The sequence below is a fragment of the Plecotus auritus genome (genome assembly GCF_963455305.1).
Source record: "Plecotus auritus genome assembly, chromosome: 3".
Taxonomy (NCBI): domain Eukaryota; kingdom Metazoa; phylum Chordata; class Mammalia; order Chiroptera; family Vespertilionidae; genus Plecotus; species Plecotus auritus.
This window is the reverse complement of record NC_137772.1, coordinates 162,941,524-162,961,467: the sequence shown is the minus strand read 5'-3', so window position 1 is coordinate 162,961,467 and position 19,944 is coordinate 162,941,524. Positions and strand designations below refer to the sequence as shown.

Sequence of the window (19,944 nt, the reverse complement as noted above, 5' to 3'; positions counted from 1 at the left end):
AGGGCAATCACACATTTCTGGCTTAGAAAGAGGAGGGCAGGAAGATGAGTTAGCTAGCTCTCAGAGAGGCTGCATGGAGGTGCACTTTGGCTCTCCCGTTATTCACCTATCTAAAGGTATTCCCCACCCCTTCACAGCCAGAACCTATCACACTGGTCATAGCTCTGTTAGTCCATGCCCGTGCCAGTTGAGGGCTTGCACTGCCCTCTCACACTATCTGTGAAAATCCTACCCTCCCACCTGGGTCCTCCCCAGTCTCCTTCTCCCTACCCCCACACAGCCTCTGTACCTCAGCCCTCATTAATTATGCCTCCTCCGTACTCCTTCAGTATTTAAGATTTCCAACAACTGATTAATTGCTATTACAGATTATTTGATGTTGTTTGGTATATTTGGTATGTGTTCATCTTATTTCTCTAATGAGGTAGCAAGCCCCTTAATGCTAGGGGCCTCATATTGCTCTGTACGTCCATGACATCTATTGAGTTCTGAGAATACACCTGGCTGCTCAATGAATACACAGAATCACAGAGCATTAGAACTCGAGGCAGTGGTTTTCAGAGTTGACTGTGTATAAGAAACAGCTCAAAAGTGCATTAAAATTCAGGTGTTTGCTCCATGGGTGGTTCTGAGGCAGATGGCTTAAAAAAAAATACTTTGAGAAACTCTGGCTTTAAAGAAGCTTAAAGATTAACTAACCTAATCCTGCCACTTTACAGAGATGCTAAGACTTGGAGAGCCAGCATCTGCCAGTTTCTTAGGTTGTCTAGTGGCAGACCCAGGACTGGAACCCAACGCCCCAACCCCTGGCCACCCTACATGCTTATACCTTATTTTAAAAATGTCTTTCTGAAACTGAAATCCTCCTTAGAAGAACAAGGCAGCATTTTATTTTACTTAAAGCCCAAACACTGCCAGAATGAATGAGATACGTTGAGATCTACACCTGTCATCTTTGTCCTCTAGGAATTTCCAACCTTAGGGATTAGGAGGAAAGAGGACCCTTCGTTACCTCTTAAAGGGAATCCTAGAGGGGAAAATGCAGGCTGGGGCTTGATAGATTAGATCCCCTTTTAGTAGCATTATTTTTTTCCTGCCAAAGAAAACATCCGGGTGATGATAAACTGAGTTTAATTTTATACAACTTATGTTTTTATGTTTCTTGTAAAAACATGTCAATAATGAAAAAAAATAGAATTTCTTTTCAGCGGTGCCTAAATATAAATGTCTATGGGAGTGTGTGTTGGTAGTTTGGGTAGGAAATAGACTTGTTGGTTTTCCTTGGCATCGTAGAGTATTAAGGAGAGAAATGCTGACTATCATTTCAAGCCACTCTTTTTCTGTATTCATTCGTTAAAAACACTTAATTCAATGGCTGGGACCCAATTATGGTGCACCTTCAGTCTGTCCGCAAACCTGAGATGGCTCCAGGTAAAACGTGGACAGTGTGTGAGGTCAGAGAAGAGACAAAAGGGTTCTCCCTGCTTGGTCTTCTCCATTTCTTTCAGCTCTAAGTGCCAGACAGAAAGTACTCTTTTTCTCCCCTGTAAATTACAACACGTTTTCTTTTATTAGCAATGGCTATTTAAAAAAATTAAGGGTGTTAGAAAAAGAGATTGGGAGCCCTAGCCAGTTTGGCTCAGTGGACAGAGCATCAGCCTGAGGACCAAAGGGTCCTGGGTTCAGTTCTAGTCAAGGGCACATACCTTGGTTGCAGGCTCCTCCCCTGCCCTGGCCCTGGTCAGGGCTAGTGCAGGAGGCAACCGATCGATGTGTTTCTGTCACATCGGTGTTTCTCTCTGTTTTTCCCTCTCTCTTCCACTCTCCCTAAAAATCAATGGAAAAATATCCTGGGGTGAAGATTAACAACAACAACAACAAAAAAAAAGAGAGAGCGAGATAGAGAGAGAGAGAGAGAGAGAGAGATTGAGATTGGGGGAATGCCAATGACAAAGCATAGATGGATTTCAGAATGACTTTTGACGGAGTCTCTCATGAATTCTTTGAGGGCAACGTAAAGAAAAGTGAGTCAGATGTAATTATTAGAAGGTTCGTAGGTGCTTGGAAAAAAAGAAGCCAAAGTTCTTGTGGATAATTTTCTGTTTGCTGCGGCAGCTCTCATGTGCCTCAGGCGGGATCTGCCCTTGGATTGTTGGCTATTTTCCATCAGTGATGGGGTGGAAATGACAAGGATGTGGATGCTTGTTCAATAGAAAGATGATGTTTGGTTAATTAGTGCTGTCAAAAATGGAAACCGTCTGCCGTGCAAAACAGTGCATGCTGGGAGCGTTCAGGCAGCGCCTTTGTGGCCATCTGTGGAGATCCTGAGAGGCAGCTCCTGCTTGGGAGGGAGATGGAACTAAATGATGTTTCAATTTTTCCTGACCTCAGGTTCTGTGAGTCTACCTTATTTGGGCTCTGAGACGATGAGTAAAATTTCTTTCTTGGAATTGCTTGTAAATCTGTGACGTACAAAGTTAGAAACTCGGAGCTACTCAGGTACCCTGAGCACTGTGGGGTCGTGCCAGGGAAGCTTATGTTCATGGGATCAACATGCCTCCACATACATGAGACCTTCAAAGGATTGAGTGCATGTGTGCAAAGAAGGACTATACACTGTTTTTCAGGCACACTGGTTTCATCTTTGAAGGATTAACTAAAAGCAGATGATAGAGAAAGGAAGAGCAAAAATAGAAAATGAAAGCTCAGTGGAGCCAGTTTTCTTTTGGTTGAATGCCTTTTGTTGAGCGGTCTTTGAAGGAGCTGGCTCAGAACCCAGGCCATCTACCCCGAGGCAGGACGGGACGAAGTAGGGGCAAAATGTATTGTCCATTCCTTTTTTTTTTTTTTTTTTAAATATTTTTATTCATTTCAGAGAGGAAAGGAAAGGGAGAGAGAGAGAGAAACATCAATGATGAGAGAGTATAAGTGATCGGCTGCCTCCTGCATGCCCACACTAGGAATCGAGCCTGCAACCTGGGCATGTTCCCTGACAGGGAATCAAACCATGACCTCCTGGTTCATAGGTCGATGCTCAACCACTGAACCACACCAGCTGGGCTCCATTCCTTTCTTAAAAACTTCCTTCACGAGGCTGGATAAAGAATTCTGGTAACTTTTTCTAAAACTGGCAAAAATAAAACACAGTGAACCTTCAACTGTTTTACCCCACTAATTGTCTTCAGTGAGACATTTTACCTCATTTGGAGGAAAATTTGAAATTTATAGCATCAATGAGTTCTTCTTTTAAGCTTGAATCGAAACGGCATGGGTTTCTTAAATATCTGAACCAAGTTTCTAAATTGTTAAGGAAGAAAGGTCCCATGAGTGAGGGGCAGGCTGACTCTTGGTGTAGCGGTAGGACCACACTTGGTGTGTGGTGGTCAGAGGCTGGTGCTGCTTGACGGACGCCCCCATGGAGGTGCCCCACTCTGGACTTACAGTTGGGCTAGTGAGGAGAGGATGTCCCTTCTCTCCATTTCCCTCAAAGGGTATACGTAGCTCAGACAGGTCCTAGAGCAAGGAAGAAAGGATTCCGTGTTGGCAATAAGGTAGCTTCTTGAGGGATGAGCTGTTGGCATCCTTTGTGGGAGCAAAGAATGTGAGCGTTCACTCTGACCATATGCATGAAATTACATGAAGTATTTCAGGCATACAGAAATGTATTAAAAATAGTATTGCAAAAGTACACACCCATCACCCAACTTAAGAAATAAACCACTAACAACACATTTGAACACCCTCTTATGCTTCTCTTTGATTTCCCCACCCCTCCTCACCCCTCTCCTCCCCTTTCCTTTTCAAGGTAATCAAAATCCCAACTTTCACACCCTTCATTTTTCAGAGGAGGAAATGAGGCCCAGAGAGGTTGGGAACTGGCCAATCTGAGACTGATGGGAACCACAAAATACCTCCTGCTTCTCTCCATGGGGGAGCAGGTCACTGTTAGTAAATTTGTACTGCGTCTCAGCCTTGTGGGTATAATCAAATATGTAGCATATAGAATGGCTCAGAGATGACTTTTTGGTCCCTATGATCTGTGTAGCTTTGGATAACAGGCAATGGAGAATAGAGGGGAAGGGATTTTAGCCAACACTCACTTGTGTAGAATCTTCGGGTGGTACAGTAAGATGTAAGTGGATACCTTATATCTGTTTGGGGACGGTCTGATGGACTGCCGTTTAGAATCAAATGGCAGTGGGCTGTCCCAGTGGTGGCTCTGAGCTATATAAAGTAAAAGCAGCACAGTCAGACCCCTTTCAGAGCCCTCCTTTCCTGCCTATGCAGATAGTACACGTCTTCGCTACGCCTTCAGAACAACGCCCCTGCTGAAATGAAAAATACCACCTTAAAATATTTCCCCAGAAAATATCAGGATATTTAAGAAGCTTCCTGGGAGAAAGTTAGTGTGATTAAGATACATTTTCTAGCCGTAGCCAGTTTGGCTCAGTGGATAGTGTCGGCTCAAGGACTGAAGGGTCCCAGGTTCTATTCCAGTAAACGGCATGTACCTTGGTTGCAGGCTCCTGTCCCTGGTTGGGGGCATGTGGGAAGCAATCAATCAATGTGTCTTTCTCTCTGTCTCTTTCTCTCCCTTCCACTCTCTCTAAAAATCAATGGAAAAAATATCCTCGGGTGAGGATTAAAAAAGAAAAACAAAAGATATATTTTCTGGTGAATAAGAACCTTAAGGATTGAACAAATAATATAATTAAAAATTTGGAGCAATTAAATTTCGATAAAATTAAGAAAGCAAATAAGATTATTTTCCTCCTGTTAATAGAATGGCATATAATTTTGAAATTCTGGAGGAAACACAGGTGTTTTTCTCATTTTTATTTATAGATTTTTAACAGTCTGGGCTTTTACACTGTCACTTAAGAAAAAACAAAACCTGAAACCAGCAATTTTCACCTAGACTTCCATTCACAGATATTTGAAAAGGTGTGTTTGGAGAAAGCATGCAGTCCATCACAAGATTGTCCACTTATTTTTATCCAGGCTGGCGTAATGTCTATAAAAATCATCAAACCGCTTTGAAAAACAAGTACTACATATGAAAAACATCGATGGGTTCTTTATTAAAGAAGTAAGGGAGCTGCCCTGGTTGGGTCGCTCAGTTGGTTGCAGCATCGTCCTGTGCACCGAAAGGTGCAGGTTTGATTCCCTACCAGGGCACATACCTAATTGTAGATTCAGTCCCCGGTCGGGGTGTGTATGGGAGGCAACGGATCCTCTCTCTCTCTCTCTCTCTCTCTCTCTCTCTCTCTTCCCTCCCCCCTGTCTTCCTCCCCCTTATCCCCCCCCCCTCCCGCCCCTTTCCTCTCTCCGTAAAACATAAACATATCCTCAAGTGAGGATAAAAAGGTAAGGGAGCTGTGGCTTTCTGAATTCACCCACCCCCGATACAAGCAGAAGGAAGTCAGCCTGCCCCGTGGGCTCACCCTGGCTCACCAGTTGGAATGCCTGGTTGCAGTCAGGTTGATTTGAAAACTCACTGTTGTGTTTATCAGTGTTCTTTTGTCTTTCTCTAAAGCGGATATTGAAGTAGGATCTTTCCACTCTCTGTGTAAGAAGCAGTTTTTACCATTTCACACTCAAATCATAATGTCTTTCCGGGATTGATAAGGGTTACTTAAGGGCTCCGTTTCAGGCATGGCATTTTTGCTTCTGTTTTTTCAGACAGTTTACTCCATGGCGCCATTCCCTTTTCCACAACTGGCAGAGTTGAGGGAAAAGTACACCTACAACATCACACCGTTCCCAGCTACAGTGAAACCCACCTCCGTGTCTGGGTAAGGTCTCTTTTTTCTCTTCATGGTTTCGTGATAGAAGACTGGATACTTTAACTTGTTATTGTAATTTAATAGTTGTTAAGCCCTAGAAATATATTCAAAGTAGTTTGGTTCTTAAAATCTGGATTTTTTAAAGGTTTTGATTTAAATTTAAGAGAGTGATTTTTAAAACTGTACTTTCCAAGGAAGACTAGAATATAAACTGAAGGGACCTGTAGCAACCCCACAACTTATAAAAATATAAAATATTAAAAAAATCTCCATAATTAAAATAGTGTAGAACTGATGCATGGAAAGACAGATGAGCTTATTTAAAATGCTGTAAAGACCAGACATTGACAGATACACAGGAATACAGTATACGAAAACTTGGCATATCAAACAGTAGTGAAAAGAGGTATTATTTAGTAAATGGTGCTGGGCCAATGAGACTTACTCTGGAAGGAAATAAAGTTAGATTTTTCCTTCACATCATACAGTAGGATACATTTCATATAGATGAGAGACTTAAATGGGAAAAAATGAAGTAATAACATTAGCAGAAGAAAATGTGGAAAAATGTTTTTAGTTCTTTGGAATTGAGAAGGCCTTAATAACGGCCTCAAAATAAAAAAAACAAAAAACCACTAAGTATTAAAAAATAATATTCTGTATGACTAAAACTAAAACAGAACAAAATAGAACCTCCATAAGCAGACACAAAAATAATCATGGGAAAATATTTGTAATTGGTATCTCTCATAAAGTTCCTAGAAATTAATACAGAATGACCACCCAACTGAAAAATGATGGGTGGATGGGACTAGGTTGTTTACATAAAAGGCAGCATCAGGAGAAATGTAGCATACAACTGGATTGAGAGTTTGTTACTTTGCCTGTCAGATTAACAAGAATTCAAAAGGTTGATGTGCACGCTCTTGATAAGGCGTGGGGACACAGGCACATTGCAGGTGAGAGGTTGCTTACTATGGGATTCGTGGCAGGCAATTTGGCAGTATTGTCCAAAATTCGTAATGGATTTTGACCCAGAAATTCTCCCTTAATAAATTACCCCACAAATATATTTATACACATGCAAAACACAGGATGTATAAGGTTACTTATTGCAGCATTGTTCATAATGGCATAATATTGAAACCCTAATGTGCCCTACATGCATACAGTATAGTGCAGCTGTAAAAAACGATGAGGAAGCTCTTTGTATGAATATGGAGAGGTTTCTTAAGTGAATAAAAGCAAGGTGCAGAAAAGTGTATATAGCCTGCCAATATTTATGTAAAAAAGAGGAGAAAAATAAGACTGTCCTATATAATAAAAGCCCAGCGACTGAAATGGTGGAATGACCCGAGACAAGAAGGACCATGGCCCCTCGCTCCGGCTGGCCCCACCCCCCAGCGAGTGGTTAGGGGCGATGAGGCAGGCAGGCAGAGTGGTTAGGGGCAATCAGGCAGGCAGGTGAGCAGATAGGGGTGATCAGACAGGCAGGCGAGCAGTTAGGAGCCAGTGGTCCCCGATTGTGAGAGGGATGTCTGACTGCCGGTTTGGGCCCGATCCTGCAGGAATCCCTGCAGGTCGTGCCTAAAACGGCAGTCAGACATCCCCCAAAAGGTCCCGGATTGCAAGAGGGTGCAGGCCGGGCAAAGCCCCCCGCTTCCCCCCGCCCCCCCCCCCCCCGTGCACAAATTTCGTGCACCGGGCCTCTAGCATAGTCATATCTGCTTATCCATGCATAAAGAAACTAAAGACTAAATAAGAAGTTAGTCCCTGCATCACCTGTAGGAATTAGGTGGAACAGCTGGGCAGAAGTTGGATAGGGATAAGAGACTTTTTATATATATAAATTATATATGTCATTTAAACCATGTGACTGTGTTACTTATATTTTTAAAAAATGCCACTATTTTCTTTGAATACTTTTTTTTCTGTTATGTTTTCCAAGACGACATGGTAAGATCAGAGACAGTGATGAAGAGAATGACCCAGATGATGAAGATGCTATTGCTAATGCCGTGGGGTGTCTTGGACCTTTCAGTGGGCTCCTGGCACCTGAACTGCAGAAGTACCAAAAACAAATTAAAGGTAAAAAAGGTGGCTCTCTATTTAGATTATCACAATGTGTTAGTCCACTATAGCAGGGGTACTGTTACTGTATCCTATAAATGCCTATTTATTTCCTGAACTGGTTACCCCTATTGAAGGTCTTTATTAAAAGTATCTTCTCTGGACCAGCTGTTGTGGCTCAGTGGTTGAGTGTTGACCTATGAACCAGGAGGTCAAGGTTCGATTCCCGGTCAGGGCATATGCCCAGTTTTGCTGGTTCAATCCCCAGTGTGGGGCATGTAGGAAGCAGCCTATCAATGCTCTCTCTCTCCCTCCCTGAAGGGACCTCCCTGAAATTTAAAAAAAAAAAAAAAAATATATATATATATATATATATATATATATATAGATAGATAGATATAGATATAGATATAGATATAGATATAGATAAACACACAACACACAATATATATATATTTGAAAAAGTATCTTCTGTGTTCTTTTCTCATTTAGTAGGATTTCTCTGTGTTATGGGTTGCATGCATAATATATATTTCTTCTTTTTTTATGGTGACTTTGCCCCGTACTTGTCTGATTCAACTTTGTATGCTCAGTTCCTTAGCATAGAGCCTGGAATGTAATAGATGCTTGTTACCTTGTGTTTGAGTTTAATTGACTGGCTCCTCTTCCATAGAGAAGTACCCTCTGAATCTAAAACATTATGGTGGCCTCTCCTGGAATCTGAGAGATAAGAAACTCATTATCTCATAAGGCATTCTTCTGAGTTCCTCCACTTAGCCCATGGTTTCTAGTTGCAGAGAGATTATCTCTGCCTACCAGTTCTATTAATAGTTCATCTCTTTGGAACAAAACAGAATGAGTCTACTCCCTCTTTGACTGGATGGCTCTTCGGTTTTTTGAGGACAGCCATCATGTCCCCAAAAGTTTTTTCCATGGCCCAAGTTCAGAATTTCTTTAAGCGTTTCTCGTAAGATATGATTTTCAGAACTTTTAATAGTATTTTAAAAATTCGCTGCTAAATGTCCTGCAGTGTGGCAGAGCCCCTTTTAAAATGCGGTGCTCTGAACGGAATGCCATCTATATTTGTTTCTATTCTTGTGCAGAATGAGCTTCCTGTGGTCTAGACATTCTTGATAATGAACTCTTTTGAAGCAGTTCATGGTGCTCTCACTCGGTTCTTCCCCATTCTGAGTGGCAGCTCTTCCTTGAGGATATTCATTCTACATCTTCTAGTTTGAAGACCGTTCTCCTTGCTAAAAGGGCACAGTGACAAGATCGATATCAGACACTCTTGCATTCTCTTTGTTACCTGCTACTTTACCTTGAACCTTCTCAAAGTCATGGGGCTATCTTCTCATTTTCGTTCTTCTTGCTTAGGAGTTTTCTTCTTCTTCATCTTTATCTTGTTTTTCTTTGTTTTCCTCCTCCTCTTCATCATCTCATCATTGTTGTCTTTTCTTCGTCATAGTGCTAGTTTTGAGTATTTTCCCTAAGCCTTAGCTTGTTTTGACTTTTGACCTGTTTCATGGTTTGGGTTCATACTTTTTTGTGTGTAATGTCTTTGGTATGCATTTTCCTCTTATCTTTTTAAAAGGTTTTTAAAAATGTGAACCCAACAAGAGCCCCATTGATTTTGTAATGCCTTCCACCCTCCCTCTGTTGCCTTGATTTCAGCTTTTGGTTTCTAGCCATGGGATCAATGTGGATTTTAATTCTAACATTTTTGAATCTGCATTTCTGAAGTCTGGGTCTGTGTTCCCTTCCCCCCCCACCCCCCATTTTTCTTTCTGCTCAGGTCTGTGCCCAGGATGACCTGATCATGGTCTCCTCTTTTATCATTCCTCTGTTTGTTGGTTTTACTTAAGTTCAGGTGTGCAGGTCCCCTTTTAATTTCCTTTTCCTTGCACAAGTGTCTTCAGGGAAAAAAGGAAGTAAACTTGCCAGACGGTTAGCCCTCTAACACTTTCAGTGGCTGTTAGGATAGTCGGGATCCCTATTGAGGTTCTCTTTCAGCTGGTCCCCGGACAGCTTTGCATATTGTGCTGAGGAGCCCGGGTCTGCCCACCTCGGCCGTGCAGTCTGGAAGCGTGCTTTCGCACAGTGCTTGTTTCTCTCTCTTGATGTAATCTCAGTTTTATTTAAGGGACAACCCTGCTGGGTGTAGGTGTCCCGGGAGCAGAAACCACATCGGACATAACACACATAGAGTATGGTCAGGAAATGGTTGTTAAATAAAAACATGCATTTCTAGTGGTACAGTGATTCGAAGTCTTGATAATTTCATAGATGTATTTTTAACTTAAAAACTCACTTAAAAAAATCCTTACACATGTATATATTTTATTGATTTTAGAGAGAGGGGAAAAGGTAGAGAGAGAAACATTGATGTGAGAGAGAAGCATCGGTTAGTGGCCTCTCACAAGCGCCCCGAACAGGGATCAAACCCACAGTCTGGGTTTGTGTCCTGATCAGGAGTCGAACCCACAACCTTTCAGTGTATGGGATGACGCCCAAACCAACTGAGCTGTACGAGCCAGGGCTAAAATCTCACCTTTAATGGCTGATTAAATGCTACAAACTATCAATCCCTTATAAATCCTCACTCATTTATGTGGACATCTGTACAATGACTTGACATCTGGAATTACATTTTTCTAAGGGCATTTTCGAAAATAACTGATTTTTATCTGGAAAAATTGATCTTATGTCTGTATAATAAATAAAGTGGTAATAACATAAAACTATGAACCCACACAGCTCATTTCAGACCCACAATTAGGCTAATAAGAAAATGCAGAAGTATTTTCAGGACTGATTAAAACAAGCACTAGACAAATGCTAGTGTACATTTTTTTTTTTTTTTTTTTTTGTGGTTTAGAATTTTCTGGAGGTTGTGATACCACTCTGGGTTACAGTGGAATCAATTGCCCTTTCGTCCCGTTCTCCTCCACTGACACCTCTCCTTGTCTCTGCCGCTGCGAGTACAGAAACCCACGAAGAGCAGAGTCTGAGATCTAATAACATTGCGGAGCTGAGTCCAGGAGCCATCAATTCCTGTCGAAGTGAATACCACGCCGCTTTCAACAGCATGATGATGGAGCGCATGACTACGGACATCAACGCGCTAAAGCGGCAGTATTCTCGGATTAAAAGGAAGCAGCAGCAGCAGGTTCATCAGGTGTATATCAGAGCAGGTAATGGGATTCTGTGAATCAATTTCAACTCTGTGTCAGCCTGGAACGGAAGAGCACATATTGCTTTACTCTCACTGCAGCTGCTCACTGTAGCTCAGCATCCAGAAACAGCTGGCACGGGTGATACATTTAGCATCTCATTTTTAAAATTTTATTTTATCAGGCTCCACAGAAGACAAAGACCAGGGGTTCTCTTTAGGTCCCAAGGACCGGGCGGCTAATGGTATTGAACACATCTTCACTATGTGTGCTTCTGGAGAGGGGTTTACAAATGATCACAATGTTGCAAAGCCAAGCAATCCTTGGACTTGAGATATTTTGGAGCTGTTGCCTCTGAAATTCCAGGCATTGGGAAATAGAACTTAGCGATCTGTGCATGAATAAATTAAGCTATCCATTGGTCATTTAGGAGGTGATATAAAGGGTCATGTAATCTGAGAAAAAGGAAAAGGCTGTCCCTACGCCTTGCTCATGGGTGACTGTGTCCTGACTCTGCTGAGAACACAGGTGTAATGCAGTTGGAAATGCTCTTTTCCAAGGATTGTCAGGCTTCTTTTCTTTCTCTTTTTAATTCCCCAAATCCCAGGGAGCAATAATCTGCTTTGTTGTTTAACATATGCTGATTTTGGGATTGGTTTGCCTTGTTCTCGGTGAAATCTGAATGAAAATGATTTCTGTCCAGAATGTACCAAAGTATAAATTTGACATGTTTTTAAGAGGCTTGGGAGCATGTGACTGATTTTGCCCAAAAACTGAATTTACCTTCTACTTCTCAGGAAGGGTAGGCTGTGCCGCACTCAGCACGGCCAGGTTCGGTGAGCCTCAGGAGGGGCGGCGAAGGATTAAAGCAGACAGACAAAGAGAATACAGCTGGGGATAGGTGGATCTCTGACACAGAGAGACCGAGCCTGCAAGCAGAAACTTTATTTTAGAGTCAGAGCACACAAAGCAAAAGGAGGGAAGTGGTCAACATGTTTACAATGTTCTTGTGAGTTTCACCTTGTTTTGGCAGCACTTGCACAGCCCATTGGCTACCTAGGAAGGAACTAGGGAGGGCTATGAAATTAAGCTTAATTGTGCTAGGAGGGCTCTGCCCTCCAAACTGGGACTTGTTTGTGGCCCTGCCACAGGTCAGTCCGAGGCTTGACCCTATAGCCACTCCCTACAGTAGGCGACTTCTTGAAGATTCGTACTTTATCCTGAGTCATACATCAATCACAGAAGAAATGAACAACTGCAGCTCTGCAGTTTTCAAAGCATTGGTACATACAATCCTCATTTTGTCCTTGAGGGGAGTCTATGAGGAAGGCAAGGAACAGATATTCTCATATCCTTTTAGAAGATGAGGAAGTGGTGATTCATGAGGACTTTGCAATCATCAGAGATTATATAGCGATAGTGAGTGGTCCAGACAGGGCTGGAATCCATTTGCTCTAATTCTTTGTATAGTCCTTTTTCAACTGTACTGTATAAATCGTCGAGTGATATAGTGAACCATCACCATTGTGTGCTGACTCAGCCCAGCGCCTCGTTCTCTAGTCAGGGGTCAGCAAACTGGTCTGCAGGCCAAACCCTGCTTGCCGCCTGTTTGTGTAAATAAAGTTTTACTGGAATACAGGCATGACCATTGTTTACATACTGTCTATGACTGATTTTACACTACCATGACTAAAATATTTATAATCTGGCCCTGTTTGCCAACCCTTACTGTGGATCATGGTTTATTTGGCTCATTTTAGGGAGAGATTGTTCTAGAGCAGTGGTCGGCAAACCGTGGCTCGCAAGCCACATGTAGCTCACGAGCCACGGTTTGCCGCTCTGTTGACTGAGTTTGCCGACCACTGTCCTAGTTCATAGGTCGAAGTTCAACTACTGAGCCACAGTGTTCCTCTTTTAAATGCTTAGGTCAGTGGTCGGCAAACTCATTAGTCAACAGAGCGGCAAACGGCGGCTCACGAGCTGCAGTTTGCCGACCACTGTTGTAGAGCATTGCTCCTCAAACTCTCCTGTGCATAGGGACCACCTGGGGATCTGTAAAAAGGAAGAGTGTGTTTCAGTAGGTTTGGGTGGGGCTCAGGTTATGCATTTTCAATAAGCTGTTGGTGCCAGTGCTGCTGGGTGGGGCTCACACATGCTGTGGAAGGTTTTAGAGGAGGTGGTGTAGGATAGGATTAGCAGCACCAGTGGAGACTGAACTTGAGCTAGAAGCCAAAGACATTAGTTTCTGAGACTTGAAGGAAGGAAGGAAGGAAGGAAGTTGGTTGGGGTACCAGCCTCCTAGATTACAGAGGGCAAGAAGTTGAGGTATTTCAGACCTGATAGCTTCTGTTTCCATGGAGAAATTGGGAGAAAAGTTGTTTTCCTGGGAGTAAATTAGGGCTTGGGTGGGAGCTTAGAGAATAAGGAAGACTTGGATAGGTTATTGAAAGGAGTGGGAGAGTGAAAGAAAAAGATTGGTCAGCAGCACTGAGGACCTGACAAGAGAGAATGTGGATTGTGGATCTGAGGTTGGGGTTTTGCAGGCATGTGACAAAGGGAGAGGGGGTCCAGGTAATGAGCCGTGCACTCTCAGAGTAGGGTTGTCCGTGGGCCAATGATAGACAAGAAGTTAAGAGAGAACTGAGGGGTTAAGGAACTGAAGTGTCTGTCACCAGATAGAGTTACAATGGCAGCCTGAGAGCTGGAAGAGAATCCAAGAGAAGGCTATTAGAGTTGAGTGTGTTCCATGTCAGGTCGGTGTAGGTGACAAGGTTTAGGATGGAACTGGGAGGTGGGGGAACCATGAGGACGGGTCACTCGCACAGTGGAGTCACCGAAGGAGGCGGCAGGCCATGGGGTGAAGAGGACACAGTTGTGAGCATTGTCACTGCAGATTGGTGTGTGACCAGAGGTAGCTGACAGCAGTAGGGACGTGTACACCAAGCATGTCAAACTCCAGGGCTAACACAGATCAAATAAACAAGGTTTAAGTTTACGTGGGCCGCAAAAAAACAAAAGCTTCAATTTTCATAGAAACATAGGTTTATTTCGATAGAGACATGCTGAATACAAAAAGCTGAAATAGATGAGTAATCGTTAACATAAAATAATAGCACATTTTAATAAAAATTAATATTTTTTCTTGAACATTAACTTACCAGACACTGAATAACTGCACAAATTAATAAGCATAATGCAATTAAATCTGTTTTTCTTGTTCTCCGAAAGTGAAATATTTTCTATTGCACACACCAAACAAGTCAGTCCAAGACTAATGATGTGGCAATCAGCTGCTAAAATATTCGCTGCTAGTATTAGTGGAGAGAAAGGGTGTGCCTGTGCGTAAGGTGCGTAAGGGCAATGAATGCAACACAATTATAGTAATCAGTTGTTAGCGAACATTGTGGTTCATTATTAATAACTAGTGGCCCGGTGCACGAAATTCATGCATGGGAGGAGGGGTGGGGAGTGTCCCTCAGCCCGGCCTGCACCCTTTCCAATCTGGGACATTACTCTCACAATCCAGGACCGCTGGCTCCTAACCACTCACCTGCCTGCCTGCCTGATTGCCCCTAACCACTCTGCCTGTGGCTTGCCCCCCTGCCGACCTGCTCATCCCCAACTGCCCCCCCCCTTGCTGGCCTGCTTGCCCCCAAATGCCCCCCTCCTCTGGCTTGATCACCCCCAACTGCCCCCCTTGCCGGCCTGCTCACTCCCAACTGCTACCCTCCACTGGCCTGCTCGCCCCCAACTGCCACCCCCAGCTGGCCTGCTCACTCCTAACCGCCTCTGCCTCGGCCCCGCCACCATGCCTTTGTCCAGAAGGACGTCTGGAAAGTCTCCCAGTCTAATTAGCATATTACCCTTTTATTAGTATAGATTATGTATAACAGGATATTGTAAAAATTAAGTTGTGAAACTTTTATTAAAACATTTCTTACAGGCCGTTACATTAGCTGGGCCACAAAAATATTTGTTGTGGGTCGCATGTGGCCCGCAGGCTGTGAGTTTGACATGCTTGGTGTACATGGAGGAGGCTCAGCAGGTGACATGGACGTCAGAAGGAAAGTGGTTCACACAGGAGCGGCACCCTCCCTATGCCTTCCGCTGGCTGCTACTGTCTCTGGGCCACTCATCGGAATATGGGCGCGTTCATAGCCACAGGGGGACAGTAGTACCATCCACAGTGCCCTCAGCAGAACAAAGCTTTGATGATGTCCAGTTCTCACTGAACATCCTGAACTTGAGCTAGAAGCCAAAGACCGAAGTTTTTGAGACTTGAAGAAGGGAAGGAAATTGGTTGGGTAAACCAGCCTCCTAGGTTACAGAGGGCAAGTTGAGGTATTTCAGACCTGATAGCTTCTGTTTTCATGGAGAAATTGGAGGAAAAGTTGTTTTCCTCTCATCCTGCTCTCTCCCACATCAGTCATATGCAGTGTGTTCTTTGCCTGTTTCTCAGAAGCCAACTGCTGATAATCCATGTGCTCATAGTGTTGGACTTACTATGTTTTAAAAAATCTTCAACATTTTCTGGATAGAAGACCTCTGAGGTTGCGTCTCAGAAACAAAAGCTCCCCCCACACCCAAATCATTAGGCCTCTACCTAGTCAGGAGGGATCAGTCTCTCTTCCTTTCTATGACCTCCGTCCCTTCTCTCCTCCTCTTTAAAGAGGAGGGAATAGCGCCCCTCCTCGGTTGGAATTCAGTTTCTGCGCCTGCAGTCACATGACTCCCAGCGCCTGGGAAATGTGTGGGAAGGGCTGGGGACAGTCTGTGGACCTGGTGCCTTGAAGGCAAGTCTCACACCCCCTTCCGATGTTTTCTTTCAGACAAAGGGCCAGTGACCAGCCTCCTCCCGTCTCAGGTGAACAACTCTCCAGTTATAAACCACCTTCTTTTAGGAAAGAAGATGAAAATGTCCAACCGAGCTGCCAGGAACGCTGTCATTCACATCCCCGGCCACACCGGCGGCAAAGCATCCCCCGTCCCCTACGAAGACCTCAGGACGAAGCTCAACTCCCCGTGGCGAACTCACATCCGAGTCCACAAAAAGGCCATGCCGAGGACCAGGAGCCAGCCGGGCTGCGGGGACACCGTGGGGCTGATAGAAGAGCCGAGCGAGGGCTGCAGGGCCGCCCGCCCGGGGGCCGCCGAGGCGTGCCCTGCCCCTGCAGGCGGCAGCGCGGACGGCAGCGCGGGGAGGACCATCGAAGGCCAGTCTCCGGAGCCGGCCTTCGGAGATGCCGACGTGTCGATGGTCCAGGTGAAGTTGGAAGCTTTGGAACTGAACCAAAGGGAAGCTGCTGCCGACACTGAGCCCAAGTGGCACCCGCCCTGCCAGCGGCACCTCCCGGAGCTGCCCGAGGCGCCTGGCGAGGACAGAGCCACCAGCAAACCTCCCCACGGGAGCCGCCCCAAAACCCCCATCTTCAGCCCCTTTCCCAGCGTCAAGCCGCTGCGCAAGTCAGCGGCCGCCAGGAATCTGGGGCTGTACGGTCCCACGGAGAGGACCCCGACCGTGCACTTCCCTCACATGAGCCGGAGCTTCAGCAAAGCCGCCGGTGCAAACAGCAGCACCAAGAAGCGGTGACTGCCAGGAACGTGGCACTGAGATTCACCTTCTCATGGCGGAGCAGGGGTTCCAGCTCAATGGCGCCAGAAGAATTGCAGCTGCCGGGTGAAAACGGAGAGATGGGTTCGGAGGTGGGCCGCATCTGTAAACACAGGAATTGGACGTTTCATGATGGGAGCTGGATTAGGGGTGTTTGTCCATCCGCTGGTAACCGGTACATGGATTCCTGGTGGCGAAATAAATACGGTGGTTTTAAAATGTGAAGTCTTCCCAATTTTTAATTGTCAGCTGTTTTGAAGACTATGTACCTAGACCGTTAGTCCCTCTTCTTCCTGTTCTGGGGGCCTCCCAGGGTCCTTTGGGTGTTATTAATACTCACGCATGCACCACTAGCTTTCCAGAATAGAAACTGTAAAAAGAAAGTAAGTTTCTTAGTAGCAAAAAACTTCCCGATTTTCCTCTTCATGCTCTACTGGGGGGCATGGTTGTATGTGCGCGTTTTCCTTCTGTTTCTTTCAGCCAGTCTCAAATTGTTTTTTATTCTTATGCTAAAGAGCAGGAAGAAAACTCCAGCTAGCCTTCCCCTCCCTTTCTACTCGTATTTCTAGCTGCAAAACGAAACTTTCATCTGTTGAAATTTAGGTCGATCGCTAACGTGAAGATCTTATGCAGAGAACACAAATGGGATGGGCGCTCGGCCACTGCTCACAACAGCTTGCTAATTCCCCTAAGCGCTCCCCAAGGCTCATTTTCTCCTCTTCAGGAGCGTTGTGGTCCTCCGGGGTGGGGAGACGAGATGGGCTGCATGGGCAGCTTGTCCCGCGTCCTTAGCTCGACAGCTCACTTACCTACCGGCTCTCCGTGGCAGGGGCAGTGAGGCTCTGCTCAAAAGCCAGCACATGGCACCTGCAGCTCTGTTACTTGAATTTTGTGCTGCTTTTGATGGGAACACTTTGAATACTTGGTTCCTTGAACACTGCCTCTCTCTGGAGAAGGCCCAGTGCTCTCCAGCTCACTCTCACCCACTCCTCCCCGGTCCCGCAGGTCAGAGACAGACCTGCTGTTGCCACCATGCAGGTGGGAGCTCAGCCACAGAGAGGTGAAGGAGCCCTTCAGATACTCCAGGTAAATACTGCCCCTCTTCAGCGTGACTTAGCCACGTTTCCTGCAGTGCAGTAGGCGGGTTTCATGCTCTTTCCACGCAGATGCACTGGCCACAAAGGTTCTAAAAAACAAGACTGGGAAGCCATATGCTGCACTCCCTCCTGCCTCCCAGGGCCTTCCTCCAGATGGCTACAGCCCTGCGGTGGTTTCACAAAACCAGCTCAACCCTTTTTACCCAAACAGATAGTGCATCTTAAAACATGCTCCGTGCAGCTGTCATTTGGCTAAACCGAAGGCTCACTCCTCAGTCCCCTTCTCCCAGCATCATGAGAAGAACAGACTCAGCATCTTTCCTCGTCTCTGGAAGACCATGGCTGTGCTGGCAGGCATAGTGCTGATGCAGCCACTATTTGAGCTAGCTGGGTCGCTAATTCTGAAACCAAAGCTATAGTGTTAGACAAGGCTTTTACTAGGAGAGGTATACATTTTTATAATAAAATAGAAAATGTGGTTGTGTGGGCTTTTTTGAACAGGAAACACAAGAATGACATATATAGTGAGAAAAAGCCACTTTATCCCTTTTGCGGTATTTTGACCCCCAGATGAACGGAAGGTGGAAAACGTGACTGATAAGATACTGCAGTTTTGCTTGAATTCGGTGCCGCCTGCAGTCAGCAGGAGCTTCTTAAAGAGCCGCCAAGCCTAAGCCTGTGTCTTGGGCAGGGGTGGGGTGGGGGGTAGGTGGAGAGCTGGGCTGACTTTGCAACTCACCCGGGAACGGAGACCCACTGCGTTTCCCAAAGTGAAGCAAATGACATGATTTTCTTCCACCTGTTAAACTTGACAGAAAAGAGTGATTCCACCTCAGATTCTTTTCTCCTCCCCCGCCCCCAGTGAGTCAGAGCTGCCTTGTTCCCCTTGAGGAATGTCTGGCAGCACAGAATTATTCTTTCCTCTGTGAGTCAGCTCCCAGCAACCTGCGGTGGGGGCCCAGGAAGACAGTGATGGTGTGGAGGCCCCTGGCTGCAGCCCTGAGCATCTCGCATTGCTGTGGCCCAGCTGTCTGTTCCCAGTACACGCCCGTTGCCCAGGGCTGGTCTGAGAAAGGGATGGATGAGAGAGCACATTGTGTGGGATGAGTATTTGTTGAATGAATGAATAACTGAAAGCATAATCGTCTTTTGAGGTAAAAAAATGACCTTGTCAGGATTTAAAAAACAGATTTCCTGTGGAAGCATTCTCTGTTCTGATACTGTGCATGCATTGTACCGTGTACTCACTTTCAGTTATGAATTGGTGAGCTTCTAAGCCTTGCCTACTTTAGAATATAAAGAATCTGCAGTAGCCTCGACCGCACGGCATGGACAAAGACCTCTATGGACTCGTTCTCTTCCCGAGGTATTGGACACCCAGGCAAGCACCAAAAGCACTCACCAGGCAGTGGCTCCTTCATCCTCAGATACCTGCACCCGCCAGCACGTGCACCGGGAGCCGCTCCTCCTGGCCCTCCACGCCTGTCCTCCCAGACGATCCAAACAAACCTAGTTTGTAATGTCGACCTATGGGCGGTAACTGTTTGGAATATTCTATTCCTTTTTTGTCTCTCGCTGTTCTAAAGACTGTCGATTACAAAGATATGTGCATAAAGATGTTCATTGTTGTAGCTGGGGTGCTGTTTTCTGTCTGCGAGTGCACAGAACACTGCTGTGAGGTCCCCCACGTTGGTCACGTGAACCAGGGAAACAGCCCAGTAAGCTCCATCCCCCCAGTCTAATCTGTGGGTTGCATGGTGGCCATGGCCTGCCGAGACCCTGGCAGAATAGAGGGTTCCTCAATATGAGTAAGCGAAGAGGTCACTGGAGAGTGTGTGTGCATGTATAAGATTAGCCTTTAGATTTTCCTTTGTTTTAATAAAATAGAACAATAAGAATGCAATAGCTTTCTGGTCTGTGGATTCTGGATGGATAGAGAGCCGTGATGGAGCACACAGCGGCTGCTCTCACCCCCCACGGGAGGCAGCGTTATAAATATATGTGCTTCCTAGTTAGAAAAGTGACAGCTGCTCTAAAAGAATTAGGGAAACGGCACAAGGAATCATCGATGTTCTAGTGTGGGTCTTTCCGATGTGTGTGTGTGTGTGTGTGTGTGTGTGTGTGTACACTAGAGTCTATTAAAGGTATAGTGAGCACACTAGTTTAGGTGGTCCTTCCAGGAATTGATCTTATGCAGCATTATTTTC

General features: G+C 45.2%; 1 protein-coding gene across 3 annotated transcripts in view; it reads left to right on the top strand.

The window, feature by feature from the left end:
* The window catches only part of TBC1D30 (TBC1 domain family member 30), a 90,363-nt gene extending 70,996 nt beyond the window's left edge, over positions 1-19,367 (top strand). For 2 of the 3 annotated variants that reach the window (XM_080662494.1, XM_080662495.1), the window contains 4 exons: positions 5,683-5,795; positions 7,735-7,874; positions 10,844-11,050; positions 15,859-19,367. In XM_080662494.1, coding sequence (XP_080518620.1) covers positions 5,683-5,795; positions 7,735-7,874; positions 10,844-11,050; positions 15,859-16,619 — 1,221 coding nt within the window. In that variant the 3' untranslated portion in view covers positions 16,620-19,367. Of the gene's footprint in view, positions 1-5,682; positions 5,796-7,734; positions 7,875-10,843; positions 11,051-11,213; positions 11,274-15,858 lie in introns of all 3 variants that reach the window. The other variant, XM_080662496.1, reaches the window with a different exon arrangement.
* Positions 19,368-19,944: the final 577 nt, after the last annotated feature.